Genomic DNA, 14,842 nt, shown 5'->3' with positions numbered 1-14,842 from the left:
GCATTGCAGACTGTTCTTTCCGCCACTTCCTCTTCCAGGTGTGACCCTTGCTTTGTGAGCCGCTTCGGCCCCGTAACCGTTCTGACGGTTCTCCTCTTGTGCTAATGCATACCTCACTTTTTCCGTTGTGAGATCTGCCAAAGCGCACACGTCGAAGGCCCGCGCTACGCCATGGTAGCCCCTCGGTAGTCCTCGGATAGCTATTGATGCTATCTCTGCATCCTCGATGGCTTCACCCAGGGCTCGAAGCTGTTCGCCGAGAGCTTCAACTCGTTGCATATACTGAACTGCATTCTCGTCCTTCGTCCACTTGATTCCATTCAGGTCCCGCTTCAGTGTCATTTTTCGCTCCAGGACACGACCTCGGTTGGCTTCTTGGAGCTTCAACCATGCGCCTTTCGCCGTAACTTGATTAATGACGTAGCATGCCTGGCTTGTAGATAAGGTCTGCACTATTGCGTTGAGTGCCTCTCGATCCTTCTTTGCCCAGGCTGCCAACTCTTCTTCCCTGTTCGGTTGATCACCTTCGATGACATCCCAAAAGCCCTTTGCTTTCAAGTATACTGTGATCTTGAACCGCCAAGTGGGGTAGTTGGCTCCTTCTAACCTTTCGAACTTTTCGAAGCCTTCCGCCATTTGGAACGATTAAGAACACCTGCAGGGACGTTCATTCAAGGATGCTGACCGCTGCTCCACTCCAGTCTGGGCCCATAACCTTTGTTGCAGATACGCATTCGGTGTTGCAGCTAGCGGTAATATCACAGCATCGTTCCTTTCGTGGAAGAATCAGAGACACGTCTGTACTCGATCTCGTGATAACCAGGAAGTGCACGAAGAGCGGGCTTCTCGCGCCTCCTGGTCCTAACTTTATTTTTCTCATGTAAACATGTGGCAAAGAAGAAAATACACAGAATAGATGTTATAAACAGAAGACATATCAACGCGCAAAATAATATTTCAACAGGTAACTAAATTATCGAATCACTTAAATGCAGTGGCGTAGCCAGACCTCAAAGGTAGGGGGGGCTCGATACGAAAACTCGCCCCCCCCCCCCCGCTGATCCTGTGTCGACAACACACACATACTTGTGCACAGTGCAAACTGAGGATTAAAAAAGGGAACGAAAATAGTTGGTTTAGACGTTCACAGTACGATTACATGTATAGGCTGTCATGACCAATGAAGTGGTGTCACAAGATTGGAAGTATTTTGAAAAGCTCATACTTTGAAAACCATTCAAGAGTGCTTCTTAGATAGACGCCATGAACTGCAAGAACTTTCGCGATAGTCACACTGGTCCCCCCCATATATTATGTTCTCGGATTTGCACGATTTGTGTGGGTCGGTCCGTGGCAGGTAGGGGGGGCTCGGGCCCCCCCTAGCCCCCCCGTGGCTACGCCACTGCTTAAATGTCAATAAAAAGTCGACGACTCCGACGAATCGTTCAGCGCAGCACTAGAAACACCACTGCTCCATAAACACAGAAGCACTTTGCACGTACTGTGGGCAGATGATGAGAAGGTATAATCCGAGCCACCTGCTGGCATTTCTGAAATGCCGCCGGACAACAACCGTATTTTCCTGTGCGTCGCTTGTTTTCATAACATGCGATTTCAAACTATCCGAAGCAGACGCAGACAGACGACTTAAAGGGTAGGTTTGATAGATGTGGGTGCATTATCACAATCACGATTACACATCCTGTGGTGTAGAACGGTTGTTTCCAATAAAATTTCCGTTGTTGCTACTGAGTGCCTGCGTGGTGTCGTTCTTTCTCGGCCCCTCTCCGTGCTGCGCTCGTTTCATCGTGAACTTGTACTGACTAGCCAAACCAATGTTTTGTCATGTTTCCTTTCTTCAGACATTTCAATTTTAAGAGCCATATTAGTCACATCAATTGTAACTTTTCACGACAAAGGCCTGCGAACTTTTGCGAACCTCTGCGAACCCGGCTGAAGTTCGAAGGTTCGTAGAGGCCTTGCGAACCACCAGGTTCGACAGCGAACCTCAGGTTCGCAAAAAGTTCGTGACATCTCTACTTATAGACAGAATGGTGTAGATGCAGATTAGCTGGTGGATAAACTCCATGATAGGCAAGCCTGTGCCATTGGCGAAGACACATAAAAAAAAAGAGAAAAGAAACACACACACACAACACGAGGGCTCAACACGGGCGCTCGTGTTGTGTTTTGTTAATCTGTCTTCGTCCACCGCGAACTTTATAGTTTGAGATCGTAAAAATATTGCGTAATACTGTGAAACTTTGCAGAAATTCCAGGAGCTCGAAGCTAAAAAGCGTTGATTGTTGATTGATTGATAAAAAAAATAAACTCCTGTGTCTTCTTTTTTGTGCGCTCAAGTACCGTTTAGCTTGCACTTTGAAGTTTTTGTGTACAATAATAAATCACTATGAGGTTCTTAATATACGCTACGCAGTACATCTCTGCGCATGAGGGAAAGAAGGTGTTGGAGAAAGCACGTGATAAAGCGTCTGTGCACTGAGAAAGCAAAAGGGAGCATTCGCAGACGGGCCACAATACTATGGTGAAAAGATGAAGCGACGTGGTCCTCACGTGCAGTTGTGGTACCTTATTTGAGAGCGATGCAATGAGATCGTTCTACGTGCACGAGGGAAATGGAAAAGCTGAGGGGCTAAGCGAAAGGCCCTGGCCTACTTTCGTAGCGTATTACACTGCCAAGGCTGCTGGTTTCGGAATCCAGCAGTCTGACGGCGACTAGATGAGGGCTTCGCTGCCCTCACCTATAACCTTAATCTAACCTCACTAAAATAACCTAAGCTAACCTGATCTAACCCGATATCGGGCATTGTCCAACATCGCCGCCGCCGCCTCCCCGCTATGCTGCCGCTGGTAGAAGTGTCGTTGCCGTAGTTTAGCCAATACTACCTGCAGCAGATTTGTGACTTACAGCAACAGGCAGAGTGATTAGGCAGTAATGTCTGGCAGGGATTAAAACTTTTCTTTATTGATCTGGTGAACGAGGCGCCCAGCAGCGCCTTGCTTCACTTCCCTGTAGACATCAGCGCTCGGTATTGGAAGTGCGTACCACACTGCTGATAGATAGGTACAGCTGAGCGATACATAAGATAGAAGCTATTTTGACAAAACTAAGATCTGGAGACTAGTGCCTCTGGTACAAATTTGAAGTTTATGTAGCACTTGTAGCATGCGCTGAGTGCGGGAGGGAGTCTCCGTCTATGAGCATATCACGTCCGTGGCGTCTTATCGTTGTCTCTTCCGTAACCACAACCATATTTTATGATCACGTGATTTCACCCAGTTCCGTCGACTCGTAGGCGCACGTCCGATATAAAAAAAAATTAGTCTACATCCCACCTGCAGGTCCTGTTATAAATAGCGGTGATGGCGATGTAATCATCCACTCGCTTCTATACTGAAACACTGGTTATCGACACCGCTGCTGCTCTCTTGATCCTTCTTTGGGAGATCGGGTCTTCCAGCGGATACCCATTCCTTCCAGTCTTTGCGAATCCTTCGGTCTCGAGGTCCGAACTGGTCGTTTGGCGTAAAAGTAGACTTCAGTTTCTGCAACGCACGTATGCTGTTATTATCCCTCTGACATACTTCTTCTATGGGCATAAATGTTTTTGCAGGACCCATAGGCACCGACTATATGGCACCAGCAGTACGAATCACGTTCAAAAGACAATCCGTTAAACATTTATTTAAGGGATCGTGCCAATTCCTACTATGTTATGCTGTGCACCTCGCTACTTTAGTAACGCATCTAATCTGCCTCAGTGGATGAAACGTGCATTTTGCAAAGGCTGAAGGAACAATTAGGACGAACAAAACGTTTAAGCCTCACAATCGCCCATTTTGTTCGTATGTGCGTGGTTTCGCGATAGTTTACCCTCCTGCGTACTTTTTCCTGAACTGACGTCCCGTTAAATCTGATTCCACCGTAATGTCGCTGGTTCAAGATACGGTATTAGCTGTCGGTTGCGCTGTGTTACTTAGCTGTTTTGTTCAGAATATGTTTAATAACCGGTTGGAAACATTGACACACTTTGTTTTTAAAAAAGAACACAGCAGTTTTTGTTGCATTTTGTAATCGGACTCAATATCAACGTAAGGTTGCCTTTTTTTTACGTAAAACTTTTTATTTCTTGCAATGAAGTCCGGGGTCGACCTGCTATATTTGAACATGTCATAAAAACTTACACTCGCCAGCGTTTCCCCGGGGGCTGTGATGTACGTAACAATCATCCAAAGCGGAACCTGACCAATGGCGACAGCTGCGAGCAGCCAGCCGATGACATGACCCAGGCGTGGAAGCTTTGAATTGCCGCCCTCTTCCAGGCCAATATTGCCGTATACAAAGATGGCCTAGTAGAAAACAATCCTGTCACTACATACACATTAAAAAGCCATCTCTAAGCTCACAGCACGATACTCACAATTAACACTACAGGCGTAACGAATCCCCACGTGACTTTCCAAAACCAGGATATCTTGCTTCCGAGCATGTACTCAAAGTCCTTGCATATCGTTTTCCATCCTGAATTAAGGAGTAAGGTACAAAGCCGTTTGTACGCCGAACCAGTCCATGTGCAACCTGATACATACCGTAAATCCACATTAGGCCGACAACTTCCAGTATGGCGTACAAGAACACAGCTTGCCCAACGCCGTAGTTGTCGAACAGAAGCCGAAGATAATTCCCACTCTGAAGTCGAATGAAAATAAACGATACAGTAGTTAGGACAAAGACGGCAGCATATGTGCTGCTAAAACAATGATTACAAACTTACGTCAGTGCACAAGATGAGACCTGTTGCAAAACAAATAGCGCAGGTGAGAACCGAAAAGTAACTGCGCCATCTCTTAAGAGAGGGATACTGGTCATTCAGCACAGTCATGATGACTTCAACATCTCCTATCTGAAGGAATAGTAGAACGTTTTGCTCTTCGCAGGATTGCGTCCTCATCGGTGTTCTGCTATGTAGTACTTACACTGCTCCCAAGTCCTAGAAGGTACAGCATCAAGAAGAACATGACGGACCATAGCTGAGGTACAAAGGAGATGCGGCTAAGAGCTTCCGGATAGGTGACAAATGCAAGGCCCAAGTCTGCGCGTGTGAAACAGTCCATGTTTTCTAGCGTTACGTCAAACTCGTGGTGTCTTACCCGATTCTCCCTTGAGGACTTGCGATATATCATCTACTCGCAACTCATGCGCGAGAGTTCCTAATGTTGCGAACACGACGCATCCTGCAAGGATGCTGGTGCACGTATCGACTATGCTGATGACAAAGGCGTCCCTGCAAGAAAAAGGGGAGGAACACATTCAGCCCTTTGAAGTGGCAACATCCTTTGAAACCTTGCTTGATTCATCATGCACCCTATCAGGAGCTGCCATGCAAAATATTTTCGGTGTACTGTTTCTTGTCATTGCGCCATAAGATTTACAAAAACATATTTAAAAGCGCCCTGAAAAAGCAGCCGTGAGTAGCGCAGCGTGACATTGGAGGCCCGGACCGATCTCCTGGCGTGACGTAATCAGCTTCGTATGAGGTAGCATCAGCGTTGCGAGCAGCCGCGGGGTCTCATTCCCCACAGAAGATTCGTCTTCAACGGACGCCGTGGGGCGCTACTTACGGAGGCAGCATGTCACTTCAACCTCTCTCTTTTTCTCTATCATTCGTTCTTTCTTCTTTTGCGCATTCTACATATCGCGTATTCACACGCGTGACAACAGCGACTTTTACAGCGATAGCTGTATGAGGGAACTTTTGTGAAGGTCGCTGCGTGGGTCCTGACATGTTATTGGGCCCGCCATTGGTTGGCGTAGCTGGCGCAGCAGCAAATCAGAGAGCAGATAATAATTCACGCTTTTTCGCATCCGTGTGCGAAGAAATGACATCGTCCACGCGCAACAGTTCGCTGTGTTGCGCGTGTGGTGGCGGTGAAATGGCTCGCCGTTGTCGGCCTCACAGATGTGGGCAACGTTGCGCGTGTGCGGGCGCCACGTCGGTCCGAAACCACAGCCTATCGCGCATTTCGTCTTGGACTCGGTGCCTCGGCTTCGCGTTCCCTAACTTTCGAATCTTCTTGGCTTCTTCTCATTGCAACCGCGGTGGTGGTGATGGTGGTTGTGCTAGTGAAAGAGCTCGCCGTTGTCGGCCCCACAAATGTGGGCAACGTCACGACTAACGCTCCGGGGGGGAATGTGCGTTCTGGGCCGACTTCTAAGGGAACTGTGCCGACATATATCTGACAGCGTCTGAGGAAAACCCAGGACAACCCAGCCAGCACCGGGATTCGAACCCAGGTACCTCCCAGTCTCGACGTGACATGGCCAGCACCACTCAGCCACGCGAGCTTTGCGTTCCCTCACTGTTGGGTCATGTTGTCTTCGTGCAGCCAATGCGCGTTGGGTCGCTTAATCGCTCGATGCCATATGCCGTTCGCGTGCTGCAGCCGGCGCGCCGAGCATCCCTATACGGTATACACAACGTCAGCCTACTCAGCGTCAGCCTTTTGCGAAGCACCTCAGCTTTTCTCTTTCCCCACGTGCACGTAGAACGGTCTCATTGGATCGCTCTCAAATAAGGTACCATAACAACTACGTACACGTGAGGACCAAGCTACTTCACCATCTCCCGTGGCCTAGTGGCTACGGTGATGGCATTCCACGCCGAGACTGGGAGGTGACCGGGGTTCGAATCCGGGCGCCGGCTGTGCTGTCTGGGTGTTTTCCCTGGGTTCCTCTGGTCGGCACAGTTACCTGTGAAGTTAGCAAAGGACGCATGGTCCCCCCTGCGATAGTCGTGACGTTGCCCACCTAAGCGTGGCCGTCTACTGCAAGCAGTTCCGTCATCATCATCACCACGTTGTTTCATCTCTTTCACCATAGTGCTGTGGCCCGTCTGAGAATGCCCCTTATTGCTGCTTTCGGAGTGGAGAGACGCTTTGTCACGTGCTTTCTCCAACCTTTTCTTACCAGGTCGCGTGGCTGAGTGGTTAGCGTGCTGGCCATGTCACGTCGGGAGTGGGAGGTACCCGGGTTTGAATCCCGGTGCCGGCTGTGCTGTCTGGGGTTTTTCTTCAGACGCTGTCAGACATATGTCGGCACAGTTCCCTTAGAAGTCGGCCCAGGACGCACGTTCCCCCAAGAGCGTTAGTCGTGACGTTGCCCACATTTGGGGGGGCCGACAACGGCGAGCTCTTTCACTAGTACCACCACCACCACCACCGCGGTTGCAATGAGACGAAGCCAAGAAGATTCGAAAGTTAGGGAACGCGAAGCCGAGGCACCGAGTCCAAGAGACGAAGTGCGCGATAGGCTGTGGTTTCAGACCGACGTGGCGCCCGCAACACAGCAAACTGTTGCGCGTCGCTGTCACTTCTTCGCGCATGGATGCGAAAAGGCGTAAATGTTTTTGTTGTTTGTAAGGTGTTCACGCTAACGGTTCCGAAAACATGACAAGCCAATCGCCCTGTTTCGTTGAAGCGGGTGACATCACGTTGCTAAGCTTGGATTTGACAACTTCCTTTATCGTATAGTTGTCGTAGAATTCTTCCGATGTACTAAAAGTCGCTATTCTCCAGAATATTACTGCGGAAGATGCGAAAAACGTCATTGCTCACTGCGCCACGTAATCGCAAGTGCTCAACGTCACGTTTTTCGTGGCCGTAGTAGCAGACGACCGCAGACGTCTGCTAAGTGCGGGAATCCAGATATTCTCGCACGATGCGACACAACAAGCGACAGAACTTCTGCACCGTCAGCAGTTTTTTGCGTTTTCCTCCACTAGAATATATTCCGTGAGGATGTCGAACGTGTGACGAATAGTCGAACAAGGAATAAAAAGTGATACGTTTGTATGCCGTCTTCAACTGTTCTTGCTTTTTCTAGTACACAATAATATTCAAAAGAATCTGTACCGTCCAACTGGGTGTCTGAAGTCGTTGTAACTGGCGTACATTATCAAGTGTCCGAACGCTGTAGTGAGCGAGAAGAACGACTGTTCGCATGCCCGAAACCACACCTGCAAAACAAAGTGTTTGTTTGGTGACTGAAAATCCGAGTGGATACGTATTATGTTTGAGTACCTATAGTAACTACATGTAACTAGCGTATTTTAGAATTATCGTGCAACTGCGCACAGAAGCCGTTGGACACACGTCACCATCGCTACTAAATAGACGTAGCGAAACGGTCCTCCCTAAACAACGAGGATTAGCCGAGGCGGGCCACAACCATGGACGGCGACACAAAAACACAAACCCCTCCAACGCCCAGAATCATCAAACAACTCCGGACTATGCTGACGCCAGGACTCGACCTCATGATTTCAGATCAGGGATGCTACCGTTGCGCCATGACAGCTCTTCCTTCAATTTTCGGGCCACTTTCATCAGATTGAAGGGCTTGTGACGCTTTGGTAGATGTGGTTCATCACATAGCAATTTGTGTGTGTGTGTGGGGGGGGGGGGGATATGAAGGTTTATTAAAGAAAAAAAGGTTTAAAACATTGGCTTCACTAGAGTAGGCTATACCGATGTCAAGATGGCGGTCTCCGGAGAATTGTGTACGGGTACCGCTAGAGGCGCTACCAGTGCAGACACCGAAATGAACTCCCACATGGGTGGTTATTTCTCTTATGTTTGTTTCTGCAACTTTAGCACCCCTATAGCGGTACCCGCACATTACTCAGCGGAGACTATGGTGCCTGCATAGTAGCTCCCTCTGTCCAGGGTGGAGAGGTCCTCTGTTAATTTATTTGCTCAATTCGAAAGTGCAGTGTATAGTTACACCCTTGTCAGCGTAGCGCAAGCTGCGCGTGGGCTTCAAGATGGCGGAAATTCGTAGCAGACGACATGGTTAGTAGGCACCCTAGCGGAGAACAGTTCCAATCGCCCAAGCTGCGTTGTTAAATTTATTTTGTTACGCACAGTTTAAATTCCACGATTTTTCTGTAGGTGTAGCTCGGATAGATACGTCGTCGTGCGCCACCGGAAATTCGTCTGATAAGTCGGCAACGATCACGCGGGCAAGTTCGACTCAGACATTTCCGTACTCTCCCCAGATTATTGAGACAGAAAAAAATTAGTGGTCTCCCAGCTGATGCAACCAGCGAGGAGTTATGCGATCGCAATCGTTGAACTGCTAAGAAAATGCGGGGATAATTTTAAATTACGCGTAATGGTTTGCAGATATGGGTCAAATGTAGGAGCACAACTGTAATTATGATGTAATGCTGGAGAAGATAACGCGCTGTGGGGTTTGGCGTGAAGAAAAACGTCTTTGGCCGCACCATGAGTACCTTAACAGCGGCGTAGCAAGAAAGATATTTCCGGAGGGGTTTCATGGGGAATTTACATAGGAGAGGAGGATTCTCCCTCGTTTCCCTCTCCCAAATGCACTACCAAATGTACCATTTCCGGGAGGCGGGTTGAACACCCAGAACCCCCCTGGCTACGTCAGTGCTAAGTAGCACACATAACCATCTCGCAACGCAGTTGCACGATGTGAAAGTGAAGGAACCTCGAGCCCGCAGTTTGTCCACCAATGAGTTTGAACGTCGCACAACACGACAACCATCCACCTTCCGCCTGCATATCCCTCTTAGGGGGCCATAAACGAGCTTTCTACGAGCTATTTCTGGAATAGCAAGCCGACGTCCCGTTTGGCTGACCTTTCCCCGGTTTTTTTTTTTCCTTTTCGTCTAATAAATATATCCCCCCCCCCCCCCCCCATGGGCGCCATGCCAAGGGGATGAAACTCGCGAGTTCACTTGCGGACTAAAGTGAGGCGCTGCGAGCATTTCGCGTCATCAAACGTCATGAAACGTCAGAATTTTTACGACGAAGCGCGAGTTCTCAACCGTCACGAGCCCATTGGCTCCTGAGGCCGCTCCACCGGTGTGCGAGTGCTCATTGGTTGGTGTGAAATTATGAACTTTCCTTGGCGCGCTCAAGCCGGCGACCGTGTCGGCAGTACCGGAGCAACTCCAGCAACTCGCCGCAAAGTTTCGAAATGTGTTGGGTGCAGCAGGGACGCAAGCAAAGCATCTACGCCGGTACCGCTTTGGATGGTTTTTAGTGTTCTTCCCTAACATGTTGTCGATACCGACTCTGAAAAACTCGGTGCCTCATGGATACTTCTGCAAGTCAATTGAGTGGTAGATAAGTGGAAGGCAGGTCTGCCGCTTGCTTGGTGCGACAACGATTCAAGAAGGACGAATACTGTGTTTTTCCGCTACTCACTCGATGACAGGTAAGTCAGTTCCTATTCTATTTTGCCGCTTAGCATAATATAGCGCCGCACCTGTGGCATCTACGCAGCATCTTGGCAGGTAGAATTTTTGGTTTTCACGCTTCTGATCCTCGCCTTTCTTGTTCAGGTATAAGCACTCAACTCATATCTGCTTCAGACTAGCATCTGCATGGATACAGTAGAATGAATATGACACTCAGAGTGGTTGGATCATCATCTTTCGGCATAGCAGCTTCACAGTTTCCTTTGTGACGGATCAACCAGGCGCCTACACAAGCAGCAATATGGACTCTGTCATGCCGGACCTCTGAATGTGTGTGCCTGTGCGGCCAATATACTGTTGTTCTACTGTGAAATCTTCCACGTGAGACATCAGCTATCAGTGAATGCAAAGTTGCTTCGGCATTTCATCCGAACTTCAGAAACAATGTTCATATCATGTTCGTGTTGTGCACAGCTACAGCAGACTTCGTATTTGTGCTTTGGAAATACCTATCCTGGAAAATAAAGCACTTTGTGCAACAGAAACAGCCAACGCTTCCACATTTTGTGATTTATTTCACTCGACGCGAACGGAGATTCAGAACCACCCAGAACTGCCCCGAACCGCCAAAGCGGGGGAGAGGGAGAGAACAGATGGGAAAGGGAAAGCCTCGCCAGCGTCACAGGTCACCCAGGGAGACAAAAAAAAAAGCAAAGCAAAAAGCTACTCAACCGACGTCCAACGATTGGCCCAACGCTTGAGGTCACGTGAGTTTTTCCCAACAATAGAATTGTACTACACGTTCATTCCCCTGGCCATGCGACCTACTCAAGTCTTTTTTTTTTTTTTTTTCTTACAGCGGCCAGGAGGACCTGTGTTCGTATCAGACTAATACTATTGCTGATATGCTTTACAGGAACGGCACGTTTCAGCGTGCCAAGTTGACAATCAAACTCAAAGTCGACTGTCGTGTCGTTGCCGGTGGCAAGCAGTTCCAGTGAATGATGTACGCTATTTTTTTTTCTTTTTCGCCATGTGCTTCGAGTGCCATTGATTTTAATGATCTCAAGCATTCACATGAAACCTGTGGGGATGACGACAGGCCTAACTAGATTTACTGCAAAGCTTAGACAACGGCCATTGACATGGAAAATCTGAGAACTACCGTTTGTCATGCTCTCCCGCCTTGGCAGTCTCGCTTGCAAGATGTAATATAGTGAGGGTTCCGACTTTTCGGGTTTTTTCGATAAACTCCGGTAAACATCCCCCGGTATTTTTACTATTTTCGGATTTATCCGCAAAACTCCGATTTTCTTAAACGGCCCTGGGTTCGCATAGCCTGGCTGTTTCCTGTCTCAGAACTGGATAGAATGCCCCACACGAGGAGAATTCCGACTGAACCCACAAGAGACAGCCCAGTATAGCTCACCACCGCAAATATATAGACCAATGGGTGGTAGCCTCCACCTAGCCTCTATTGCAGGGTCACTATTGTATTGCAAGGCCAATGAGTCATTGGCAATGACCTAAGCCAGTCAACATTTGGAATTCGAGGTGTTTTCAAGTGCCTGAGAAAACCTAGTGATTTGTATGTTTTGCCGGGTGACTTTCAACGTTAGTGGTGGGAAAGCATCCTGCAGAATTTCTGAGCATCTCGCTTCGAAACAACATATTCAGCTATGTTTCTTTGTTTTTTATCGCTCGCTTCTGATTTCCCCCGTCAGCTCCGGCAACCCATTCCTCGTGCCGTTCCAATCCTTGAAAAGCCCGTAAAACCCTGAATTTTCTAAAATTTGAAAACACCGATAAACACCCCCGATTTTTGACAAACCCCGAAAAGTCCGAACCCTAAATATAACATAGCATTCCAATGCACGCAGCTGCCTCGTGATGACCTCTCCTAGCAAAAACGCCCGATGCTATGCTTTGCTACGCACTCCTGACGGCCAGCGAGATCTCAAGTGACCCTCCACACGCGAGCTACATACGGGAAAAGGAGAGAACTTTTCCGCGTCCACGGCTCCCGTGGTGCCATCTATCGTCTGAGCTGAGTTTTCGGCGCAGAGCACAAGAATTTCTGAGCAGCTAGCCCACTAATGCTATCGCATTAAGAATTATTTTCCTACGCTGTACGGTTGGCGTCATAGACACCGTTGAACAAACTTCCGCGTAGAACTATGATGTCAGAGGAGCAAGAACTCGGCTAGTTCTCATTGGTTCTCGAGAGCACGTGACGTTGGCCGCGGCTCCCTCTGGCGGACACGCCTGCAGTGATTTCAGAGCCGGATGAGCTCACTTTGCTGTAAAACGTGAAGTACAGGTTCCCATCGATGCATGTAACCGTCCTGTATATTTGCCTGGGAACGAAGTGTCGCACGGTGTTTCTTTTGAGAGGTACGGTAGTCGCTAATGAGGTTGTTCATCCAACGAAACAAAAAAAAGGAACTAAAGCGAATTTGTAATAACACAATACGTGGCTTCTATTCACCTCAATGTGTAATATCTTTTCCCACTCCGGTACAAAGAAAGCCTTGATTCCTGTCCAGGCACCGTCTTGAATGCATGTGATGATAAGCAGAGAGAACATGATGACGTATGGAAATGATGATGTCACGTAGACCACCTACAGTTCACATTCGATAAAGAATAGCAAAATGATTAGTGTGCCACTACGGAGTAAATCTCGTGTCTTCAGAAGCCGACCTAATTTATGTTTATGTGTTTTTGCAATATACAAAATTTCTCATATTGTATCCTGCCAAAATGCTTTTAAAAATGCGTCATAGTTCTGAGAAGTATGCCGTTACAATGCGCGCAATCTGCCATGCGTCTGGCAACACCGCTCCTCCAAGGTCGCTTTCAGTCCCTTCATCACAGCTGCTGACAGTGTTCCAACGTGGAATGGAGAGCGTGAGAGTGCGCGCGCTGCTGCTTGGAGATAGTGTGCCTCAATACTATAGCTCCCTCTTGACTCCATGGAGGGCGATAGTAGTGAGGCACCTTACTAGGAGACAGACTCTAGAGGTCGTCATGGCGCCTACTGTTGGAGATTCCGAACCTATCAAGTTTCGCGGGTTCTTTCGAAAATTCGTGGAAGCAATAACTCATGACTATGACATGTTGAAGCCGGTAATGCTCACTGATGATATTTCTATTTTGCGTACCGAGACTTCGAGATGGCTTGCTTCGTAATACCAAGTGAAATGAATAAAATTTCTTTGTCTGGGTTTTAGCTTTAATGAAGGCATAATCCTTCAGCGATATTTTAGCTCGGGCAGTCACGTGTGTTTTGTGCTGTGTAAGACTATTTCTAACGTACTTTTCCAACAGAACGAATTCCCTTGAACGTAGAGAGGGCCATGAGAGTCCAAGTGAGGAGGTAACAGAGAACCATCCTCCAGTCCATAGCTGAGAGATTGGAAAACCCCCCGGAATCCTTTAGGACGTACCTCCTGGAAGGCGGATTCAGATCGTTTTCTGACAAGTCAAAAACATCGAGATAAGTGTCACGCGTTGATACGTGTACAGTACAGTTGCACTTGCGTACATGTCCAATAATAAACTCGTTAGCAAAAAAGCGAGATTTGACAGGGGTCGGGTATCCGTTTTGGAGCGAGTACGCCAGCGTGCAGCGGTTTGCGTTTCCTCGCACAACGGGCTGACTATTTCGCGCACGTCGCCCCGTTCCCATATTTGCGTTCTGGTCGTTACATTCCCCCAATGAGCCCTCTCTCCGCTTCTCTGCTCGAAGCAGCACGCCGCTGGCGTAACAGAGCGCATTCCTCGAACTCGATTGGGCAGATGGCTTGCGTCGATAAAGTTGAAGTTGGCTGAACTGATTTCGATGCGTCGGTGAAATGGACTTGCGTTTTTCCGCTTCCATGGCAATAGTCCACCGTAAGCGCACGCAACACGTAAGCGCATGCGTGAACGCAGCAATGTGAACCTACCTTAAGTCCGCCGTTTTTGTAACCATCTTCACCTTCCACCAAGTGTTGTAACCGCGATCGCTTGTGGTAAGAGTACCGTCTTGTGCTAGTCATAAGTTCCTTTTGAGCTCATGCGACACTGTTTGTATTGCCGTTGTATCGAAGATGGTCTGTTCCCCCGCAGCGCAAGACACTTTTGATGAGAGTGTTTTGTTGGTGTGAATCAGTCGATGTTTCTTACGAAATATGGTAGTTTGTTTCTTCGAAATGTCAGTGCACCGCATCGACTGAGTAAGTCATAGCAACAGGTGTCGTTATCCGTTCGTTGGGAGTGGTCAGCAGTACGAAGCCACATTTGCAACACTGCTAGTTTTACTGCAATAACAACCATGATGTGACAGCGCAGAAACTAAGACACGACGGACAGGAATAGGCAGGGACACGCTGAACTTCCAACTAAGATTTATTTACACTGAACAGACCTTATATACACCAAAACTAGTTATCTAAAAGATCACACGTGTGATAAACCGCTCCAAGAAACCTGCATTCCTCCGGAAGGAGACTAACGGAGGCACAGCTCACGCATTTCTCACTATATATTCGATAATGAAGGCTTCAAATATCTCCCTCAACAGAAGAGTCCTTGAACATCGGAGCACA

The 14,842-nt window shown here is 48.2% G+C and overlaps 1 protein-coding gene across 1 annotated transcript; it reads right to left on the bottom strand.

Moving 5' to 3' along the window:
- Nucleotides 1-2,965: 2,965 nt before the first annotated feature.
- Nucleotides 2,966-14,159, bottom strand: LOC135395502 (sodium-dependent nutrient amino acid transporter 1-like). Its single transcript, XM_064626677.1, has 10 exons — nucleotides 13,570-14,159; nucleotides 12,739-12,873; nucleotides 7,933-8,036; nucleotides 5,173-5,306; nucleotides 4,999-5,114; nucleotides 4,797-4,925; nucleotides 4,612-4,711; nucleotides 4,443-4,543; nucleotides 4,207-4,371; nucleotides 2,966-3,567 (listed from the first exon to the last, which is right to left on the bottom strand). The coding sequence occupies exons 1-10, from the start codon at nucleotides 14,131-14,133 to the stop codon at nucleotides 3,397-3,399; spliced, it is 1,719 nt and encodes a 572-aa protein (XP_064482747.1). The 5' UTR covers nucleotides 14,134-14,159; the 3' UTR covers nucleotides 2,966-3,396.
- Nucleotides 14,160-14,842: the final 683 nt, after the last annotated feature.

This window comes from Ornithodoros turicata, chromosome 5 (assembly GCF_037126465.1).
Source record: "Ornithodoros turicata isolate Travis chromosome 5, ASM3712646v1, whole genome shotgun sequence".
Lineage (NCBI taxonomy): Eukaryota > Metazoa > Arthropoda > Arachnida > Ixodida > Argasidae > Ornithodoros > Ornithodoros turicata.
Note: the sequence above shows the minus strand (reverse complement) of the source record. Positions and strands in the feature narration are given on the sequence as shown.